The 23,058-nt window shown below is 33.0% G+C and overlaps 1 protein-coding gene across 1 annotated transcript; it reads left to right on the top strand.

Annotated features, from left to right (window-relative positions):
• The first annotated feature begins 6,894 nt into the window (after window positions 1–6,894).
• On the top strand, window positions 6,895–11,867 carry HMGS (hydroxymethylglutaryl-CoA synthase / HMG-CoA synthase / 3-hydroxy-3-methylglutaryl coenzyme A synthase). Its single transcript, XM_039047100.2, has 13 exons — window positions 6,895–7,190; window positions 7,272–7,343; window positions 7,995–8,101; window positions 8,262–8,394; window positions 9,097–9,240; window positions 9,418–9,576; window positions 9,794–9,867; window positions 9,948–10,023; window positions 10,160–10,215; window positions 10,319–10,406; window positions 10,485–10,625; window positions 10,705–10,854; window positions 11,375–11,867. The coding sequence occupies exons 2-13, from the start codon at window positions 7,281–7,283 to the stop codon at window positions 11,579–11,581; spliced, it is 1,398 nt and encodes a 465-aa protein (XP_038903028.1). The 5' UTR covers window positions 6,895–7,190; window positions 7,272–7,280; the 3' UTR covers window positions 11,582–11,867.
• The last annotated feature ends 11,191 nt before the right edge of the window (window positions 11,868–23,058 follow it).

Raw genomic sequence — 23,058 nt, 5'->3', positions numbered from 1 at the left:
GAGACCCATATCTCATTACGATTATAGCTAGCAGGTAAATAACAACAAAAGTAATCAATTGGTGCCACCTTTTTGTATTACCACTGATGAATTGCTTTTCAACCGATGTAAACGGGACCTTAATTCGCATATTTTTTGTTAATAGAAATTATGAAATAACATCTTTAACTATATATTTCATAAATATCAAATTTGAAGAAAAATTTCAGCTTGAGTGGCTTAAAATTCTGCATATTTTTTATTCTAAATTTACCATTCAGTTGCTAAGTTTTATATTTTAGTAATAATTGTATTTGATTTTTTCCATATTTAGGTATTCATTAAATGTGTATTAATTTAGTATTTAACTATAATAATGGATTTCCCCCTAATCTTCTCTTGTTGTGTAATTTTATACAAATATTTTTTTAATCTTGTGTAATTTATGTATATTATTTCTCTAAATTACTGACCTTTTAGGTAATTTGCAATGGATAGCAAACCCAAAATATATAATTAGGGATGTACCTTCAACATATAGAAAATTGTAGATACGACAAAATTCTTAAATTTAAATTTTTGTTTATTTCATATTCCAATTTTTCCATTTTATACAAACTCATGGTTCTTGAGTCAACTAATATACCACATTTAAAATATATCAGTTGTGTATTTTTTTTCAATTGATTTGTGTACTTTTTGTACATTTTGTTTGTAGCAATATGTGTTATTACTCGCTTTAATTTTTATATTTACTACATTTTTTTCTATCCTACATTTTTTCTATCCATTTTGTAGTTTTTTTTCTCCTTTTTAAGTGATGTTGTTTCTTTCATTTTTAAGTACAAATTAGGGTTGGCAACAGGACGGGACGGGTCAGGATGTACTATTAGGGTTAGGGTCGGAAAATCCCCGTTTAGGGATCGGGTCCCCGCGGGGAAAAATTCCCCGTCCATTAGTTTTTCTTTTTAATTTTTTTTATTTAAAATCACTAATTTTTTGTATTTCCATTGAAATGATACACTTTTTAGGTAACAAGTTAGTATTATTATTGTTTTATTTATTTAATTTAATAATTAAAAATATTTTAACCCTTCTTTATTTTAAAATTTAATAAAAAGTTTTTTTTTTATATTCTTTTGAACTTTATTTCATAATATATATATATATAATTGGGGCGGGGTCGGGGATGGGGCGGGGATATGCTCCCCATCCCCGGTTTGGGGACCTGTTTTAGGTCCCTGGTTTGACCCCGTCCCCGGTCAAACTGGAGATTTTCCGTCCCGATCGGGGCTGGTACCCGTGGGGACCCGACCCCGCAAGGATTTTTGCCGACCTTAGTACAAATGTACAATAGGTCAGGCAGATTCAATCTAAAGCTCAATAATACTCAGTTTAATATACTCATTTTGACAATTTGGGCGTGTTTGGAATAATTAGAAAAAAAAGTGCTTAAAAAAATCATTTTACACTTAGATAACTAGTCATTTTCAATCGTGTATATCAAGTGTATCAAATGTCTATCAATAGTGTACCGACAATGTATGAGTGTATCATGCATATACTAATAGTGTATCAAGGATATATCAATAGCGTATCAAATGTATCAAAGGTATCAAGTGTATGAATTGTATCACATGGGTTGAGTTTTTTTTTTGCTATTTTTGCAAAAGTAAAGTATGAACTATGGACTTAATTTTTAAATTTTATTTTGCCAAATTTGCAAGAAACTTTTTTTTTATTAGAATAATATATGCTTTTGTCTTTGTGGCATAGGTATAATTAAATATAGTTAACAATCTTTTAGTGAACAAATATCTTGGGATCCATTTCACATTAATATTTAAGTCCATTTAAAGTTGAATATTCAAAATGCTGGCACATATTTCATTGTTTTATATATATTTTCCATAATATTGATTAAGCTAAAGTGAGATATTGAATGTCCAATCGTATAATTCCTGCAATTTTTTTTATATATGTTGAAATTAAAATTTTTAATTTTGATCCATTTTTTCTCATACCCTTTTTCTTCTTTGCATATCTTTTTATTCCAAAAAATATATATATATAATTAGAATTATATATCTCATATTATCAAGTATACCCTACATTTATGAAACGTAAATATGTAATAAAACAATAATATATATCTTATATATAAACGTAGAAGGTAATAAATATATAAAAATAAACCGATATAAACCTAGTAACTCTTGTAAAATTAAGGGGAAAATGTAAACAAATAAAGGAAAAAGGAAAAATAGATTAAAATTTAAAGCTTCCTCACATTCAATCGTTGGTATCACTCGAGAAAATAGCAAAATCGTAGTCAGAGAAGACAAGCACACTCGTTGTCAAAGAAGACAATCATCTCTATAGCCGTTCTTACCGTCATCATTTCTTCAATTACACTGGAGAAAATAATATAGCTTTGAATATGGCAAGATATTCAACAACGCCTCTTTAATTACGTTAGAGAGAAATATTTGAAAGGATATTCGAGTACCAATTGTAAAAAAGATCGCATCTTAATTTTAATTTTACATAACGCACAAAGTGATGGATTAAACATGCATAAGGCGGAAGAAAACAAAGTCATTAAGCACTCCAATTACACTTAATTTGAATTAAAAGCATGCTGAAAAAGAGTTTCACAGAATAAGGTTTGAGAAATATACAACCTTTGTTGATTTCCTCTTGTTTCTAACTTAATCCACGAAATTGAATCTTCAAATCTTCAGTAGACCACTAAGAATATCTTCTCTACTATTCTCAACATTGGATTGAGTGGTGAAAACTCTAAATTGAGATGGATTAAAGTGGAAATGGAGAGGTTTGATGACAAAATAGTTTTGCTGAAACCTTTTCAAAGTTCAGTTTGCATGAGCTTCAAATTTCTGAAAAAAATGATTTTTTTTTTTTTTTTTAATCAAGTTCAAGCATGCAAGCACTCATACATTCAGTTAATTGACACTTCAATCAGCACTAAGTGAGTGGACAAGATGTTGAATTATGGAATAATCCACTAAACCATTTGAAAACTTGGATAGTTCCACTATCAAATCAAAATTCAAATTTAATTTATTTTTTAAATATAATTAATTTTACTTTAAAATTAATTTAGATTAAAATTAAAATTCAATTCTAAAAATTGAATTTTATAAATTAAAATTGATTTATTTAAATAAATAAATAATTAAATATATTTAATTAATTAAATAATAATTTAATATCAAATATTAAATTAATAAAACACCTAATTCAAACATGAATCTTATTCATGTAATCAATATTTAAATATTTTAAACTCTCAAATTTCGTTTAATTTTAACAAAATTAAACGTTTAATTATATCGAATATAATTATCTAAACTCTAAACTGAATTTAAACATTTCAAATTCAAACCCTGATTCTGAATTTGAATACTTTGAATTTGCTCAATATTCTAATACAAGGTGTAATGATTTATGAGCTAGTAGAGGAACCTTATAAACCTATAAATCATGAACTCCAACGATTTGAGATTAATTGGCTAAACTCTTTAAATCGAATTAATCAATATTCGTTAACTATCGAGACATACCACTATAGCTTGATAGTTGAACTCTCCTTACTGTAAATATATTTCTGTTTACTTGATTTAACCATAATCAGTAAGTCGATCCTTCATAGGTTGTTCGTAATTACGCCTGTGTCTAAAGCTGTTTTACCCTCAAAATTACATCTTGCTCCTTAAGTCTCACTGGTCCTCTAAAGAACAATTGATTTGTGATCCAATCACTAAACTAAACCGAGTCCCTGTCAGGCTAATGAGAGGGTTGGACCCCTTGTTCAAGACTTGGAATCAATACTTAAGAGAACAACCTCTCTACTATCTCTAAATCAGGTAGGAGTGAATTCCATCTTGTACCATATGTCCTTAGCTATCTACCCGGTCTTACCCATGAAATGGAAGGCTTATTGAGCCGGTGTTGTTAAGCCAACCTTCATCTATGCAAATCTAAGGATAATCCTGAACAACACGAGTTCATAGTTAACTCAAGATTTAGGTCGAGTTACCTAGGTCATAGATTTGAAACAGTTAGTCTTAAACAGTAAACAACGTTATAAAGTAAGGGTGACTTATTTCTTGTTCATCGTCTTATACAAACTCATTATATAGGACACTCTCACTCGCATATCTCTACATAAACTATTCAGGATCACATCGTTTGTACTATCTATAAAGTGGGCCGCGTCCGATAGTGTTACCAGAATAAGATACCTAACCTTATTCATACACTATAGACCATTTTGGCTATTTACTCGAACTTGATCCATCTTTATTTCTCCACATAAAGTTCAAGTATTCATGTAATAGTCATGGATCTTAGTTTATTCGATTTAGTCTACACAAGTACAATTTACTTATTCAACAACAGTTTTATTGAATAAATGTCAATAACATCTTTATTGATAATCGAAAATGTTTAACATTACAACCCGCGAGTTTTAGGACATACAACTCAACACAAAGAATATATGTGATGGAAATAGAATATACATGATCAATTAAGCATACACACACACACACACATATAGAAATTAAGAAGAAGAAAAGATTCAGAAAATGTACCCTTGAAGACTAATCTCTTCACAATTTCCTCTCCAAAAACTTCGAACACGAACAATAAAAACACACAACAACAAGTGTTAAAAAACAATAGAACCACCATGTGGAGACCTAGTTATTCTTTGAGTTTGTAGGATTCTTTGAATAATTTGGAGAGGGAATGATTATGTTTTGAGAGGAAAAACTTTTTTCCAAAACTGTCAATAACTTCAATATTTTCAACACCTTACAACTCCAACACATTTTGGAGTATTTATAATAGTACAAGTGGAAGATGAAAGAACCTTTCTTTTCTATGTTCCAAACAATAATGAGAGAATTTATTGAAGAAAATGAAAGGTTTATAAGTTATATGAAGAAAATGAAAGATTTATGTAATTAAAATATACATGTATAATTAAATAAAACTAATTTTCATTTAATTAATATGCACTTTAATTAACAACCTATTTTATGTAACTTAAAAACATACATGTAATTAAATAAAACTAATTTTTATTTAATTTATTTTAATATTATAAAAATAAATTCTCTTAATTATTTATTATGAAACAAATCCATATTAAGTTTGATATTTTCTCTCAAATATCTCATATAATTTGTATAAATAATTCACTTTATTAATTTGAACAATTCAAATTAATTCGAATTAATTCGATTCTCATTTTATCTCAATTGAGCTAATAAGGGGACCGTATGGATCTATAGTTTGAAGCTCCAATAATACTCGCTTAATTAATCAAACTCTTTGATTAAATTAATCAACTTTCATTATCTGTCAGTCACTCTACTAATAACTGACATTTACACTGTTCGCACTATATATATATTTTTGTGTCCATTGGATATAGCCAATCAATGGTATGTTAACCTTTCAGAAATTGCTCGTAAGTATAGCTGGGCCAAAATTACCGTTTTATCCATATAGTTACATCTAACTTCTTACCATTGATCTCTTTAATGAATAATAAGTCATAGTCCAACTATGACCAAACCCCTTTGGAGCCAAGAGAAGGTGTGGTGCCACATTGTTCAAGCCCTAAAATTAGCTCTTAAGCGAACAATTTATCTACCGTCTCTAACTATAGAGAATGAGTGAATTTTTTCTTCTGTAGTTGTATTCCCGACTCCCTAATAAGACGAATCCCTAAAATGGTAGGCATATTGAGTCGGCGAAATTAATCAAAGGACCGCCTTCATAGACGTGCATAACTCACTCAGGATTTAGGTCGAGTCACTTATGGTCATTTTGATGAAATGTAAGTCTCATCTATCAACGGTGTTATATAGAGAGACTATACATTTCGAGGCCTGGTCCTATACAAACTTTTTGCATAAAACGCCTCTACTCACATGTTTACACATGAATGATTAGGATTAGATCATTTGTAGCACCTTACAACAATTGTAACAACTACAAAGTTTTATCAGGATAAGGTACCCAACCTTATCGATCTACTATAGACCGTTTAGGTTATAACTTAAATATGATTATGTCTTTACATATATGTTTAAGTTTCAGAAAAAAAACCTGGATCTTAATTTATTAGTTTTTGTGGATAAATGTAACTAAATAATAAATAGAATATCTCTTTATTTTATTAACTAAATAAATTATTTATACAATATAATTACAACTACAAGACTCATGAGATTTAAGGTATAACTCCAACAATAATTACAGTCGCTGTCTATGTCAATTGGTGAAGCAATCGGTTGGAGAGTTACAACAGATTGTCAATTGGAATCCTCAAATCCTTGCCGTTATCGTTGTTTGGTTATTGTAAAAGAAAACTTAGGAAATCTTTTAATAATAATAATAATAATACTAATAATAATAATAATAATAATGGATATATGGGAAGAGGAAGAGCGGTGGAGGGAAAATCAATGGTATTGGAAAATATAACCTTTTTTTTTTAATTTTCAAATCTTAATTGCAAAAATATCACTAAGGGCAAACTAGTAATTTGAATAATAGTTTGAGCATCAAATAACTTTGCCATTAATAAAGCTATATTTTCTTTAAGATTCTTGTCATCTTTAAAAAATATAGGAGTTAATCAAATCGTTAACTCTACTTCTTATTTGGTTCCAAAATTTTTTAACTCCAATGTGAGATCCACAATTAAAATATATCAATTTCAAGACTTATTAATTTATAATACTGTGAATTCTATAATTATAACTCTCTAAATTTAACAACTCTATGTATCATAGTATTTTTACTTTAAAAGTAGTTTTGAGACATTGATAATTTTTTTATATTATAACTTTGGAAACTATAGAGGTTTTTTTTTTTTTTTTTTTAGAGAAACATCAAAATTCAAAGTATTTTTTAATAAATTTACAATATAATAATAATAATAATAATAAAAGGGCAAAGAAAGTAAATAGAAGGAAGACGGAGGAGCAAAAGGGAAATTAAACCTGTAGTTTACAAAATATTTGGCAGGAGGCTCATGTAGAGTGCATTCTATTTAAGACCCGCCCCCATGTGAGCCTCACCATCTTTCTCTGCTACTTTCAAGGATTTCCTCTCTCTTCTCTCCCAATTTTCTTCTCTCCGTTTCTTCGTTTTCACAGCAAAACGAGGTACATAACAACTTCTTCATACAATACTTTGCTTCTTTATTGCTTTCGATCCGTTTAATTTGAATTCAAACCCATTAACAGGCTCCAGAAATGGCAAACAATGTCGGAATTCTCGCTCTAGATATCTACTTCCCTCCTACCTACGTTCAGCAGGTGAAGATCTCTCACTTTCAGCTCATTTTTAAGTTTTTCTCTACTTTGGATTGTGTTTTGGTAGTGTTTTGACAAATTCGTCAACTGGGGGTAGCTTTTTTGTTCTTGTTTCGTTGAATTTGTTTTTGAATTTTGTGTTTCTCGCAACTAATCTTGGACTTGTACTGTTTTCTCGCGATCTTAGATGATTATTCTCTGTTTTTTCGTTTTCTGAATGTGTCGAAATGTTTTCCCCCTTTTTTGTTTGGTCGTTTTCGATCGACGATTGATTTTAAATTATGCATTTTCACATGTATAATTATAATGTCTGTTTGTGTGTGTGTATGAGTTGGCTCCATTTCAGCTTTTGAGCTCATTTCTGGGCTGAGGGACCGGACCCAATTGTTTGGTGGCAGCTTTTTAGCTCATATCTAGCACATATCATGTGCATGTTGTCTTTCATTAACGATTCTCCTAGATTAAATTTTGTTTGTTGTTCTGTTTTCTTTTTCTTGGGATTTCTTGGATCTGCATCAAGTTTTGTTAGGAAAAGTCATTTGACATTACTGTAGTATGAATAAAGAATTGCATCTCCATGGCTCCTATTTGGTTCTTGCACTTACATGTATGGTTGCTACTGAAATTAATATACCTTCTGTTTTGGGAACATAGGAAGCATTGGAAGCTCATGATGGCGCAAGCAAGGGGAAATACACTATTGGGCTTGGACAGGATTGCATGGCATTCTGTACTGAGGTTGAAGATGTCATCTCTATGAGGTAGTGACCATGTTTCATCCTCTTTTGTTCAATAGTTTTTGCTGATTTTTTTTTGGGCTAAAATATATTTGGTTTTGTATCCGGACACAGCTGTTAGTTTCAATATCTTTGTTCTGTATTTGAAAGAATATTCTTGACATCTAAGTTCTTGGATTTTCAGCTTGACAGCTGTCACTTCCCTTCTTGAAAAGTATGGAATTGATCCAAAACAAATTGGCCGGCTAGAAGTAGGCAGTGAGACTGTTATAGATAAAAGCAAATCAATTAAGACTTTCCTGATGCAAATATTTGAGGTAAAATTTTTGGGTCCCCAATGGACTCTAATTCTCTTGCACTTTTTTAAAATGAAAAACCAAGGGCCACCAAGAGTGAGGGTGACCAGAACTAAAAGTGGGATTTTTGTTTTCCTTCTTCTATTTGATTGAAATTATTATCATCTACCAAAAGGGTTGTCATTGAAGTATGCTGTTAAGTATTTTAATGGTAATTTTTTGTTGATTTGGACCAATTGTATAACTTTTAAGAACATTAAAGGCCGATTCTTTTGATGCAAGGGTGGATGTCATTTTAATGGAGTGTGAAGATTGAAAGTTAATTTTGAATAACTGTGATGATTTTTATCAGTGGTTCGGTTCATTAACTTAAGAGTTCATTTAGAGAAGCCAAAAACTAGTAGTCTTGTCAACAACTATTTTTTATTCCTTTTTTTTTCCTCCCCCTTTTCAGTAGTTAATTTACTAGTTATAGAAGAAAAGTATGGATCACTAACTAACATTACGTATTTTATATTTAAGCTCTATAATACTTAAATACATAACATACATACATACATATATGTATAAGACAAGAATAGCTGAAGTGGCTAGTAGTTTTAAAGGTGCAAATCTCAATTTTTGTCTACTGCACTGTTTGAATGAAATCCTTTTCTTGATATAATAAATGTTGGTTCATTGATGGGCACTTTACTGAATGTTCTTATCTTTTCATCTAAGCAGAAACATGGAAATACCGATATTGAAGGTGTTGATTCAACTAATGCATGCTATGGGGGTACAGCTGCCCTATTCAACTGTGTCAACTGGGTAGAGAGCAGCTCCTGGGATGGGCGTTATGGTCTTGTGGTGTGCACAGATAGTGCGGTATGATATAAACCGGTCTATCTATTTATATTTTAATTTGTTTCGGTGTACATCTATAATTTTGCAAAATGGAAGATAAGACATATTTGACTCTGTTCTGTTGAAACATATTATATCATTATTTTCTTGGAATCTTTGCTGTCAAAATCTGCATTATTGACTGGTCTATTTTGTTAGGTCTATGCTGAAGGACCTGCTCGTCCTACTGGTGGGGCTGCAGCTATTGCCATGCTGATTGGACCTGATGCTCCTATTGCTTTTGAAAGCAAGTTGAGGGGAAGCCATATGTCTCATGTTTATGATTTTTACAAGCCTAACCTAGCCAGTGAATACCCGGTAATCTTTAACAGAATAAATTGTAATTCATTGGTTGTTTCCAACTTTTTGAATAATCCATATGTCATCATGTTATGCTCCAGGGTCTGTTGTACTAAAGACATTTGTCGTTTGTATTAATATATATTTTTTTCTTTTGATTCTGTTTAACATGGTTTTAATAATTTATATAGCTTCTGGCTACATCTACTTAGTCGCTATAACAATATGCTTGCAGGTTGTTGATGGTAAGCTCTCTCAAACATGTTACCTCATGGCCTTGGATTCATGCTACAAACAATTATGTCACAAGTAAGTTCATATTTCGAATAAATTAATCTTCCTTTGGAGACTAGGTTTTTTTATCTTACCTGTCATTGCACTTTTATTAGGTACGAGAAACTGGAGGGCAAACAATTTTCCATTTCCAATGCTGACTATTTTGTATTTCATTCTCCCTATAATAAGGTAACATATGTAAAAAATTGATTATGGCTAGTCTTATTACTAAAATTTCTCTAACTTATTCAGTATTTCTGTGTTTTCCAAGTAAGTGCTTGGGAAGTGTTTGCCTAATGATTCAATTTCCTTTCATGTCCGGCAGCTTGTGCAGAAGAGCTTTGCTCGATTGCTCTTTAATGACTTCAAGAGAAATGCCAGGTATATGCTACCTCTGCTCAAGATTTATTACTTCTCAAATTCAAAACATCTGGTTGTTTCTGGTTGCTGTAGTGGATGTTAAAGTTCTCTCTGGTCTTTATAGCTCAATCGATGAACCTGCTAAAGAAAAGCTGGCCCCATTTTCAAACTTGTCTAACGATGAAAGTTACCAGAGTCGGGATCTCGAAAAGGTCTTATACCTTATAGCAGACATCCTTTTATTGGTCATTTGTTCTTCACTTTTTACAACTAATATAATTGATTTGCAGATAACTCAACAACTTGCAAAGCCTCTTTATGATGCAAAGGTGCAACCCTCCACTTTGATACCAAAGCAAGTTGGAAACATGTATACTGCTTCTCTCTATGCAGCATTTATATCACTTCTTCACAACAAGAATAACTCATTGGTATACATCGTCTCTATCAGCTACATACACATCTGGCTGCTTTGTTTTCACCTGTCTAAATGGTTTGTTTCCATACCAGGTAGGAAATAGGGTGATATTGTTCTCTTATGGAAGTGGGTCAACTGCAACGATGTTCTCATTGAAACTCAATGAAGGTCAAAATCCCTTTAGTTTGTCCAACATTTCAGCTATCTTGAACGTGGATAAAAAGTTGAAATCGAGACATGAGGTAATAATTTCTCAGCTTTTCTGTGCACTTAACTAATTTCGCAGAAGTTTAGGCAGTAATTAGGTCATCATCTGAACAATCGTCTCAAATGTAATTGAATTAGAACTTAACTTTAAGCTGATGCTACAATTCTATTTTTAGCCTGAATGCTACCTGTCCGATAGTCTGGACAGTTCAAACTTTAAACGAACTAGCTGAAAAGTCGTCCAAAAAGCATTTTGTATCCTAGAATATATGATAATTGATATTGATATCAAGTTGGATTTGTTAAATTGCCTTTAAACTCAATAACTTCAAGCTGATGATAATTGATACAGATTGATACAGTTACATAATTGATTGATTTTTTTTCGATGCTTAGGTTCTTATAAAAACACTTGCACAATCAACCTCCATAGATCTGTGGTTCTTAGATCCTTTTGTCTTTAGCATTTATGGTTGTGCACTGTTGTCCTTGGAAAAATTGAACATTAAGATGCTTTTATTAATCCATGGATTTGGACATTTAATTTTTGTGCAGTTGGTACCCGAGAAATTTGTCGAAATAATGCAGCTGATGGAGCATCGATATGGGGCCAAGGACTTCGTGACAAGCAAGGATTGCAGCCTGCTATCACCAGGCACCTACTATCTCACTGAAGTTGATTCATTATACAGGAGATTCTACGCCAAGAAGGATGGCGAAAGTGAAAAGATTGAGAATGGTGTGGTTGCTAATGGCCACTGAAATAAAAACGAGAATAAACAAGTGGACTGAAGCCAAATGCTGTGCTCTTCATTTAGTTATTGTAAGTGTCAACTAGAAATTTTCTTTTCATAAGTTATTTACAAGCTAAGCTAAGCTATAGAAGGCAGTACGTTCACACTAGTTTTCTGTTGTTCTTTCTTCCTTTTTTTTCCCCTTCCTGTTAGGAAAATTGTCTCAATAATTGGTTGGCTTTATTTATTCACAAGATAAAATGTAATGTTGTTGTTGATGATGATATAATGTAGACTCCTTCCCCCATTTTTCACTTCCATTGGTAATTATCATCAAATTTGTTTGTTCATAGAACCGTTGATACGAACAGGTGTAATGTGGATGACAGTTTTGTACCGTTAAACCCGAAATAGTGTTGGATTTTCTGAGATATGTGCATGCATTGCACTGATGTTATTTTGGTTTTGTGGGAAATTTTGGTGACAGAAAATGGGGTTCATTCTGACTTCTAGTTCTGCCACTGTTTTTCATGCACCACCAGCAAAATCTTGATGCAAATCTGTCCTCATTGAACCATCGTCCTGTCACTTGCTACTATCTTTCAGTTTCTTTTTCGAGATACTTTTGGCTTTCTAGTTTTTAGTTTTTTTAAATTATAAAAAATACACTGAACATTATCATTTGTTTTGAAAATGTTCATATATTTTCAAAAATTGCAAGATCATCCTTGATTTGAATTCGATGGTTGAACTATGGAAAAAACTTGAGGCAATATACCTAGAGTAAATTTGTATGTAAGAACTAAAAGAAAGGGTATTAAGTTATTGAATGGATCTTGTGAAATCTCCATACGGGAGAATTCATCAATATATACAGATATATCAATCAAGGTTTTACAAAACTTTTTTATAGAAAAATCAATAAAAATGTCAATGGATATTTCTAAAAAAAATTATAAGAATATAAAATTTAAAAAATAAATTTATATTAGTAAATAAATATTTTTTTTATGATTTTTAGATAAATTAAAATGTCTATTTTTTATATTATATTTACATTAGTGACATTTTATTGTTTATCTTTTAAGTTTCGTGGATTTTCTATGATATAATAGAAATATTGATTTACCTTCATGTTGATATTGAACCATAGAAACATAGAATTATCGACATGTTGACGGAAATTTGATATTATCAATTATAACACGAAATTAATAATTTCAGTTTTGTTACATGTTATTGTTGGGGTTGATGTCTTAAATCTCATAGGGTCTTATAATTCGTAATTGTATTGTACAAACATTTTATTTATGTAATAAAATATGTGAGGTTTTATTTCAAAGTTAGTTGCATTAACCACAAATCAATAAAATAACATCCAAGGTTGTCTTGTAACTTAAACATGTATGTAGAGACATACAGGTGGATCATATTTAAGTGATAACCTAAATGGTCTATAGTAGATGGATAAGTCTGAATACCTTATCCTAGTGACACTACGAGTATGTCCCGTTTTGTAGAGGTTACAATTCTTGTAAAGTGCTACAAATGATCTGCATCTGATCCTGATAATTCATATGGAGACATGTGAGTGGGGATATTCTATGCAAAGGAGTTTGTATAAGACCGGACCACGAAATGTTTAGTCTCATTATATAATGTCGTTCATAATAGAGACTTACATTTCACCAGGATGACCATAGGTAATATGACCTGAATCTTGAGTGAGTCGTGAACTCCTATCTATGAAAGCGGTTCTTTGATTTGTATGGATGAGAGTGGCCAAATCATTGACTCAACAAGTCTACCATTTTGGGGATTCGTCTGATTGGGGAGCTGGGAATACAACTATACAAGAAGGAATTCACTCCTTCTCCAACGTTGAGGTAAGTAGATACATTGCTCCTATAAAGGCTGATTCCGAGGCTTGAACAATGTGGCGACACACCTTTTCCTGGCCTGAGTGGAGTCTACTCATAGTTGGATTATGATTTATTGTTTATTAGAAGGATTTGTGGTACTTAAGAAGTTAGATGTAACTATAGGGGTAAAATGATGATTTTGGTCCAGCTGTACTTACAAGCAATTTGTGAAGAACCATCGCATTGTTGATTGGTTATATCCAATGGATACAGAAATATATCTATAATGCGAAGAGTGTAACTGTCAGTCTTTAGTGGAGTGCTCGTGTTGGGATTGATGTCCTAATTCTCTTAGAATTTCGTTGTTTTGTAAAGATACACATTGTTCAATGAATAAAAAAAGCATTATTTAATTCTAACATTTACTCATATCTAATAAACAAAGCTCCTTGGTTATCTTATGTGAACTTAAGCATGTATATGTAATATACAAGTGGATCATGCCTTAAGTGATAACCTAAATAGGTCTGTAGTATAAAGATCCAGGTGACACTACGGATACGACCCGCTTTGTATAGGTTTGCAAGTGTTTTAAACTACTACAGATGATTGATCCTGACCATTCATGTAGAGACGTGGAGCGGGGGTGTCCTATACAAAGAGTTTGTATAAGACCTGGACCACAAGATGACTAGACTCTGTATATAACGCCATTGATACTAAAGACTTGCATCTCACCTAAACGACCATAGGTGACACGACCTCAATCCTGAGTGTTTTGGGAACTCCTGTCTTTGAGGGCGATCCTTTGATCAGTATGGGTGAGAGTGGCCAGATTTCCAACTCAACATGCCTACCTTTTTAGGGACTTTTCTGATCTGAAAGCTGGGAACTCAATCCACAAGATGGAATTCACTTCTTTCCCGAAGCAGGGATAAGTAGAGAGATTGCTCCCTTAAGAGCTGATTTCGGGGCTTGAATATAGTGGCCACAGCTTCTCTTTGGAAGAGAAGACTTAGTCATAGTAGGACTATGACTTATGTTTATTAGAAGGATCAGTGGTACTTAAGGAGACAGATATAACTACAGGGGCATAACGATTATTGGCCTAGTTGTACTTACGAGCGATCTGTGAAGGGTTGTCGCACTGCTGATTGGTTAAGATGGACATATAATATATCCGTGGTAAGGAGAGTTCAGCTGTCGGTCTTTAGTGGAGTGCCTGACAGTTAATGGATGGTGGATCCCATGACTAAAGAGTTTAGTCAGTTATTCACGTACCGTTGGAGCTTCGAGCTACAGGTCCATGAGGTCCCCTTGGTTGCTCAATGGATTCAGTTGAGAATCAGTTCTTGGTGTTGATTTGAAATGTTCAAATTGACAATAGGTATTTTGATTATATATGATATAATCGGTTTGATGTATGAGATACATCTAGTGGAGGATTGATGTAAATGAGATTTACATTAAGTACCATGGAATAGAAAAAGAACTATGGTTTATATATTTCATGAGATGAAATATTAAAATTATAGGTTATAAATATAGTATGATAAGTTGGTTATCATTTATGTTTATAATAATATCAATTATTGGACTATTAATTCTTTTTCTTTTAAATAACCAAAGTAGTAGGTGGTTATTGGATCATGATAACCGTGAGTTTAAAAGGAAAAAGGTTTTCCTATTTTAAAAAGAAGTTTTTACAAAAGATTGAAAAGGTTTATGAGTTTTCTCTCTCGTGCAAAAGAACTCACATAGTCGTCAAGTAAATTTGGATTTACTAAATGACGGCTGGGTGAGCTAAACGATCGTGTAGAGTAGAGCTAAACAATCATGCAGTATTTACTAAACGATCACATAGTTTTGCTAGACGATCGCTGGACCAAGGTAAACGATCATGTAGAGTTTGTAGTTGACAGACCGAGCTAGACGATGAGCTAAACGATCGCATAGCTTTTGTTAGACGATCGTTTAGCTTTATCTATACGATTGGGCATCGACCTCTACGATAGGTCTCCGCCATCTCCCACTTGTCCAGTCGTGTAGGCGATCGTTGTTTCCTCCTTTGTCTGTCTCATACCAAGTCCGAACAGAGCTTGCCCTCTGAATTCTCATACCGAGAATACCAAGGTAACCTTGTTGGTGGTGTCAGACTCAACTCGACACTGTCGAGGTTTATTGGAGGCCGTTCGTGGTGCTGTGGAGGTTGTTCGCTATTGTTGAAGAGATCGTGACCGAGGAAATCGCTGAGGACGAGTGCGAAGTTTCATGCGGTGTTCGTGCTGTGTTGTGGTCGTGTATCTCGAACGCTCGTGGTTGCTGTTGTTCGATCAGAGTCGCGCAACGGAACGTGGAGACGAATCCTCATATGTGCGTAGAGCAGCTCTCAGCTCATACTATGGTGGAGGAGGTGCCGTGAAGATCTAGGAGTGTGAGCAGTACGAGCTGAAAGGCTCCCATACTGTTTGGAGGGCAGGGGGCATAGATGCCAAACAAACCTGACCCCTATCTATCGTCGTAGAAGCAGTTCCTAGGAAAGATTATGGTTCTCGGGTATCCAATCAATTAATCCCCCAAACCGGGGAAGCTTAAGCGGAAATGAAAGGGTATGGTGAGGGATAAGGGGGGAAGCCTCTAAATTGAAGGCTTCGCTCGCTCGCTCTAATGCTCCCCATCGAAAGAGACTGCGCTAGGAAATAGAGTAGGCTCCGACCTAAGATATGGTAGTAAAGTCAGTCTAAAGCCTTTGATGTTTGATCTCTGTTCATTTGAGTTTATTCATGCTGTAATTTCTCTGTATGAATTGTATGACCGTTTGTATTGAAGTCGACTGTAAATGCATTGTTTATTCACGATTGTAATTTGGAATAATCTTGTTCCGCTGCTCATGGAAATCTCGTTTCCGATTTTCTTTAGCTCGACAGTTAATGAATGTTGAATAATTTAATTAAAGATTTAATTAATTATTCAAGTACCATTGAAGCTTCAATCTACAGGTCTATGAGGTTCCTCTATAGCTCAACCAGGATTAAATGAGAATCAATTTTGGATTAATTTGAAATGTTCAAATTAATTAAGGGAATTAATTATATGTGATATAATTAATTCTACTTAATTATATATGATAAATTACTATAATGTATTTGATACATTACTTAAGAGAAAATAAATATTTGAATTTGATTCAAATATTACTTATATGAGTTGGATTCATATAATTAAGTTTAATATAAATAGGATTTATATTAAATATCATGCATTGTTGAGAGAATGAAAACTATAAGTAATATTATATTTGATACAACATGAAACTATAGGTTATGTGTTATATTAGATATAACATATAGTTTAATATATATTGTATGATAAGATAGTTATTATATATTTATATGTTAAATTATTTTAATTTATTTTGAAAATGGTTTTGGGAGGGAGTTGTAACTCCCTTCCCCTTATTCCTCCCTATTTTAGTGCATGTGTGGGAACTTATAGAATTCCAAAAAGAGGTAGAAGTTTTTCTCTGAAAAAACAGTTTTTCCTCTCAATCACTTCCTCTCTTCCAAAAACCTAAGAGGCCACAACTCCTCAGTGATTCTCATCCCATTAGAGAATACAGATGCTCTTTTCGTGGTGGTGACCATTTGGATCGAGTTTGTTCGTGACAGATTTGGAGAAAGGAAATACGTGAAAAAGGTTCTTCAAGGGTAAGTTTTCTCTCACCTTAATTCTCTCGTTTCCTTTTTATCTGCATGCTGTAAATTTTATGATTATGCATAACATTTGTAATCTGTAATTTTGATTATGTGAAAATAAATTTTGGATCGATCTCCACGCTTTCGCTCCAGGACCTTCAAAGGTTCCTTCAGTTATAATATTTAATTTACCTTCACCCATCGACTTAAGCTTTTGAGTCAATTGATGATTTAACATGGTATCAGAGTATGTGATCCAAGAGGTCTTATGCAATGTTATTTCCTCCCCAATTAATATTGATTTCCATTGGTTAGATCTCTACATATTTCAAGCTCACAAGTGAGGAGTATTAGTAAAATTTAGTTACAACTTGAAAAGTCTATAAGTGATAGACTCTACCGCTAATAGGAGCTTATCAATGGTAGAATCTATCATGGATAGATTTTTCTATATTTGCAGTTTTTTTAAAATGTTGCTATACACTTAATTACTATACCCTAAAAGTGTTATCCAATGCAATTACCCATATTAGAATTTACTTTCACCCATCAGTTAAAACCATAAACTTTAATACATAAATCAATTTAGACTCTAGTCATCTATATTGTAAAACAAAAAATTTGAAGAAGTCTACAGTGTGAGAATTAATGCATGAATGATTTTCAAAGGTAATTGTAATGAATAGTCTAAATTGATTTGCTTAGGAAAATTTTGGAGTTTAATTGATACAAATTATAAGTTCCACACAATATTTATCAAGTGGAACGTGAAAGAGTGTAAATCTATATACTTGTGAAAGTTCAAGGTTTAAATTGATATATTGTATGTCTCTGATTACCGTCGTTAGTCAAGTTGTGGGTAGGTTTTTTTTTTTTTTTTTTTTTTTTTTTTTTTTTTTTTTAATAAATGATCTTGAACAACACAGGGCTAAATTTATACACCCACGATTTTCTTCAGCCTTACCCTCGGATTTGTGGAGGTAAGTTACGATCAGTTTGAGATTTTAATTGATATAAGCCTTAAAGTTTAAAGGGTAAATACTACTAATGTTTTTTTAGATCAATATATACCGATATTTCCCTTTGAGTAACCATCTATAATGCTAAAAAGAACATAGCGGATACTCTGAATGGTCCCCAAAGATGAGAATGGGTATTGTCTAAAATTAATTTAGTTGGATGTTTGGATCTCTACAAAATTTTCCTACAATTCAATCAATATTCACAAAAAGGCACACATTGTTTTATTCTTCCCAGAAGATCTTGCTGATTATTCCTTGATTTAATCCCCAATTTTCTAGATCATAATGTAACAAGTTCAAAGTTCAAAAGCAATGATCCTTATACTATTTGATTGCTGTCTTGGTCCTTTTATAACATTCTAGAAATGAATTAAGGAGACTGAATTTATATACCCATGATTTTCTTTGGCTTTACTTTAGGAATCGACCTTTATGGTTCTGTTGATCTTATGACGTGATCTTTAGCTCTTATGGTTGACTCTATGAGTTGGCTACCGTACTTAGCCAAATATAACACTCATCTTGAATTCTAAGAAAATCTTGTATGCCCAAGTCATCCATATTTTCAGAATAATTTTTCTTTATATAAAGATCTTAAGTGATTGACATTTACTTAGCTACATTGTCTCAAGTTTCTTCAATAGTTCATCTGCCACATTCATTTTCGTTAACTTGGCGAAGGACCCAACCGAATAGATACAAAATCATTGTACAAAAAACAATTTCGTCCATCTCTTATAATCTTTTTGTTGTTGTTGTTTGTCATCCACATGTTGATGTTAGGATCAATGCTCTTTGACAAAGTTTTCCCTTTTAACATTTGATTGTTAAATAAGGAAGCCATATGAGAGATCAGAATACCTCCTAATCAAATAAAGAACCTTTTGCATGTGGTTATGATATTATCACTATGGAAAGAGGAACAAGTTTTGTTGATATCAAAAATTGGTACAAATGAGTGAATTTGTAATATTTGGGAGGAATCAAATAATTACCTGCACATCAATGAAAACCATGCACTGGTGTATTTTCATAATCGACACTCATATTATCAAGTTAGTTACTATTTTGATAGGGAACTATAGAATAATGTTGGGCTAAAGACCCTTTACAAGTCCTAAATACTCAAGATCACCGTTGAAGAGATGAAGAAATGACTCAAATCAATTATGTCAAATCCTCGATACTTGGAACTCGACGCTCGACACCTTGCTACTCGATCCTCGATCAGAATTCCTTTCTTCGTCTGACTAGTCTCTGTTAATTCCTCGATGAAACTTGATGATAACAGAGTTAATACTCGATCGTACTCGATGGTTCTTGAACGATGCTTGGTGCAACTCAAAGGTGAAAATGGTGTACTCGGACCTACTCGATAGCAATAATTCGACGCACGATTGACTCGATGAAATTTGTAATGTAAACAATTGGCATGCAATTTGCAATGAAGTATTACTCAATTGAAACAAGAAAGATAAGGAAGAAGAAATAGACACAGTGATTTACGTGGTTCGATAAGGTTGCCTATGTCCACGGGAAGATCTGAAATCCTTTACTAACTGAAGATTGTTTACAGATTTTAGTTTGCAAGAAAACTAAGAAAAAATGATAAAACTCTCTTTTTATTCTATGTTTTTTCTCTCCTTTTGAATTTGGAATCAGTGGTATTTATAATGATATACCAGTTGACTGTTACAAAAAAATTAGTTATAAACAAACTGAAAATCTGAGGTATTTGAGTCAAACTTCTTCAAATTCTCCATCTCGACTCCAATGCCTGCAATCTTCATGATCTTCTTGATTCTGACCGGTTTCTCTACCTTGTGTCTGGAAGCTTAAAACCAACATGTTCTAACATTTAAACAATTTAAGCTTTGTAATAGGTATAGTTAGCATATAAGTTGCATTGTCAAAAGTATGGACTTTTAAGATTTCTATCTCTCTTGTCTCAATTTTATCTCTAATGAAGTGATATTTGATATCAATGTGCTTTGTTCTAGTATGGAATTGTGGATTTTGGGACAGATGGATAACATTTTGGTTATCACAATAGAGTTTCACTATTGTTTAATCTATTCAAAAGTCTTTTAGCAGTCCCTTAAGCCACAAAGCCTCTTTTATTTCTTCAGTTAGAGCAATATATTCAGATTCAGTTGTAGATAGGGCTACTATAGGCTAAAGAGATACTTTCCAGCTGATTAGATTAGGACCAAATAGGAAAAAGTAACCTGTTAAGGACCTCCTTTTGTCCAAATCACCAACATAATTAGCACAACATATCCATAAAGTTCTAGTTTTGGTTTAGCTGACCTTTGATAGACTAACTTAGAGTTTTTAGACCAAACTAGATATCTTAGGACCTATTTAGTAGCTTCCCAGTATTTCTTACCGGGATTAGACATATATCTACTAACTAAGTTTGCTGAATATGAGAGATCAGGTCTAGTAGAAATCATCAAATACATAATGCTTCCGACAGCTTGACTATAGGGTATGACAACCATCTGTTTCTGGTGTTCTTGGTCAGAATCCTTAGGAGAGTTAGCTGAGGAAAGCTTAAAGGGCTGGGCAATGGGTAAACTCACAGGTTTGACATCAATCATGTTAAACCTTTTAAGGATTTTTGCACAATAGTTGGACTGACTAATGCTTAGAATATACTCCTCTTTGCTCCTATGTGTTGAGATTGGTGTCCTAATTCTCCCGGAGTCTCGTAGTTTATAAACTTTGTACACATTGTTATGAATAAAATAAGAGTTATTTTATTTTCATTTACTCATATCCAATAAAAAAAATCCGTGGTTATTTTATGTAAACTTAAGCATATATATACGATATACAAATGAATCATGCCTTAAGTAATAACCTAAAAGGTTTGTAGTATACGAATTAAGGAGGAATACCTTATCCTGGTGACACTACAGATACAACCTGTTTTGTAGAGGTTTAGAAGTGTTGTGAACTACTACAAATGGTCTGATCCTGACCATTAATGTGGAAACATGCGAGCAAAGGTGTCCTATACAAAGAGTTTGCATAAGACCAAACCACGAGATGATTCGTCTATTTATATAACACCATTGATAATTAAGACTTACATCTCACTAAAACGATCATAGGTCACATGATCTTAATCCTGAGTGTTTTGGGAATTCCTGCCTATGAGGGTGATCCTTTGATTAGTATGGGTGAGAGTGGCCAGATTGCCAACTCAACAAGCCTACCTTTTTGGGGATTTGTCTGATTGAGAAGCTAGGAACTCAGTTACACAAGACGAAATTCACTTCTTTCCCGAAACAAGGGTAAGTAGATAGATTTCTCTCTTAAGGGCTGATTCCAGGTCTTGAACATAGTGGCCACATCCTCTCTTTAGAAGAGAGGACTCAATCATAGTAGGACTATAACTTATTATTCATTAGAGGAATCAGTGGTACTTAAAGAGTTAGATGTAACTATAGGGGCAAAACGGTAAATTGACCCAATTGTACTTACGAGCGATCTGTGAAGGGTTATCGCACTATTGATTGGTTGATATGGACATAGAAATATATCTGTAGTGAGAAGAGTGCAGTTGTCGGTCTTTAGTAGAGTGCTCGATAGTTAACGAATGGTGGATCCCGTGACTAAAGAGTTTAGTCAGTTATTTACATACCGTTGGAACTTCAAGTTACAGGTCCATAAGGTCCTTTTGGTAGCTCAATGGGTTCAAGTTGAGAATCAGTTCTTGGGGTTAGTTTGAAGTGTTCAAATTAACAAGAGAAAATTCAATTATATATGATATAATTGGTGTAATGTATGAGATACATCAAGTGGAGGGATTAATGTAAATATGATTTACATTAAGTACCATAAAATAGAAAAAGAACTATGGTTTATATGTTTTATGAGATGAAATATTAAAACTATAGGTTATAAATATAATATGGTAAGTTGGTTATCATATTTACTTATAATATATTAATTATATGATAATTAATTTTTTTTTCTCTAATAACCGATTGAGTGGGAGGTTATTGGTGGTTTCTATGGTAACCGTGAGATAAAAGAAAAATTGTTTTCCTAAATTTGAAAGTTACTTGATTTGGAAAGAACTCACGGATAAGCTATCAAGTGAAAGAGTTTCACTAAGCGATAACTGTGCAGAGACTAAACGATCGCTTGCCTTTTACTATACGATAGTCACTTAGCTGATCGTAACTAAACGATCGAGTGGCTAAGTCTATATGATAGGCTGCCGTTTGCTACACGATTGAGCATATCGTCTATATAATAGACAGTGTAATATCTCCCATTTGCTCGATCGTCAACTCGATCGTAGTCCTTCAGTCTCTTTCTCAAGCCAAGATCACACAGAACCTACAACTCTTGGATTTTCATACCGAGAATACCAAGGTAACCATTGTGATGGTGTCCTCACTCAGTTTGTGGATCGAGTGAGACTTGATTGGTTTCGTGGAGGCTGTGTTCGTTGAGTTCGTGTTGTTTATCGATCATTGCATTCAAGTGTGCTATTCTTGGACGCTTGGAGATTGATCGAGGGAGTCTGGAAGAATGGTTCTTGTCACACCCCACCCTAGACCACCTTCTTAGCCTAGAGAAAGGCGTGACTGCAGCAGTTACAAATCTTTGGGCTGACACTTACTGCCTAATAGTTCTTGTAGAATAACTTTGATACCAAGTAATTCATACGCAACGGGACGTCTTTAGGCCCACAGTTTATTAACTTAGAAACTTAATATGTTTAAAGTCATTACAACACTAGATTTATAAGTCCCAAAACCCACAAACCTTAGTCTCTATATGAACAATAGTAACATGTGTACAATATTAATAGTAACCACCTAGCAAATGGTTACAAGTCTTTTGGTCATTCAGTGGAAAAGCAGACGCAGAGCTATCTTCAGAGGATTTGACCGCTACCTGTTG

This window comes from Benincasa hispida, chromosome 11, assembly GCF_027475165.1.
Source record: "Benincasa hispida cultivar pf3 chromosome 11, pf3_genome.v1.1, whole genome shotgun sequence".
Classification (NCBI taxonomy): Eukaryota; Viridiplantae; Streptophyta; class Magnoliopsida; order Cucurbitales; family Cucurbitaceae; genus Benincasa; species Benincasa hispida.
This window is presented reverse-complemented; position numbering and strand designations above follow the sequence as displayed.

What these genes read in the sequence shown, in the direction of transcription:
- HMGS (XM_039047100.2), top strand. Translation starts at nt 7,281, where the DNA reads ATGGCAAACAATGTCGGAATTCTCGCTCTAGATATCTACTTCCCTCCT. An exon ending in ACCTAGCCAGTGAATACCCG is followed by an intron (nt 9,577 to 9,793) that starts GTAATCTTTAAC and finishes ATATGCTTGCAG; the next exon opens with GTTGTTGATGGTAAGCTCTC. An exon ending in GACTTCAAGAGAAATGCCAG is followed by an intron (nt 10,216 to 10,318) that starts GTATATGCTACC and finishes TGGTCTTTATAG; the next exon opens with CTCAATCGATGAACCTGCTA.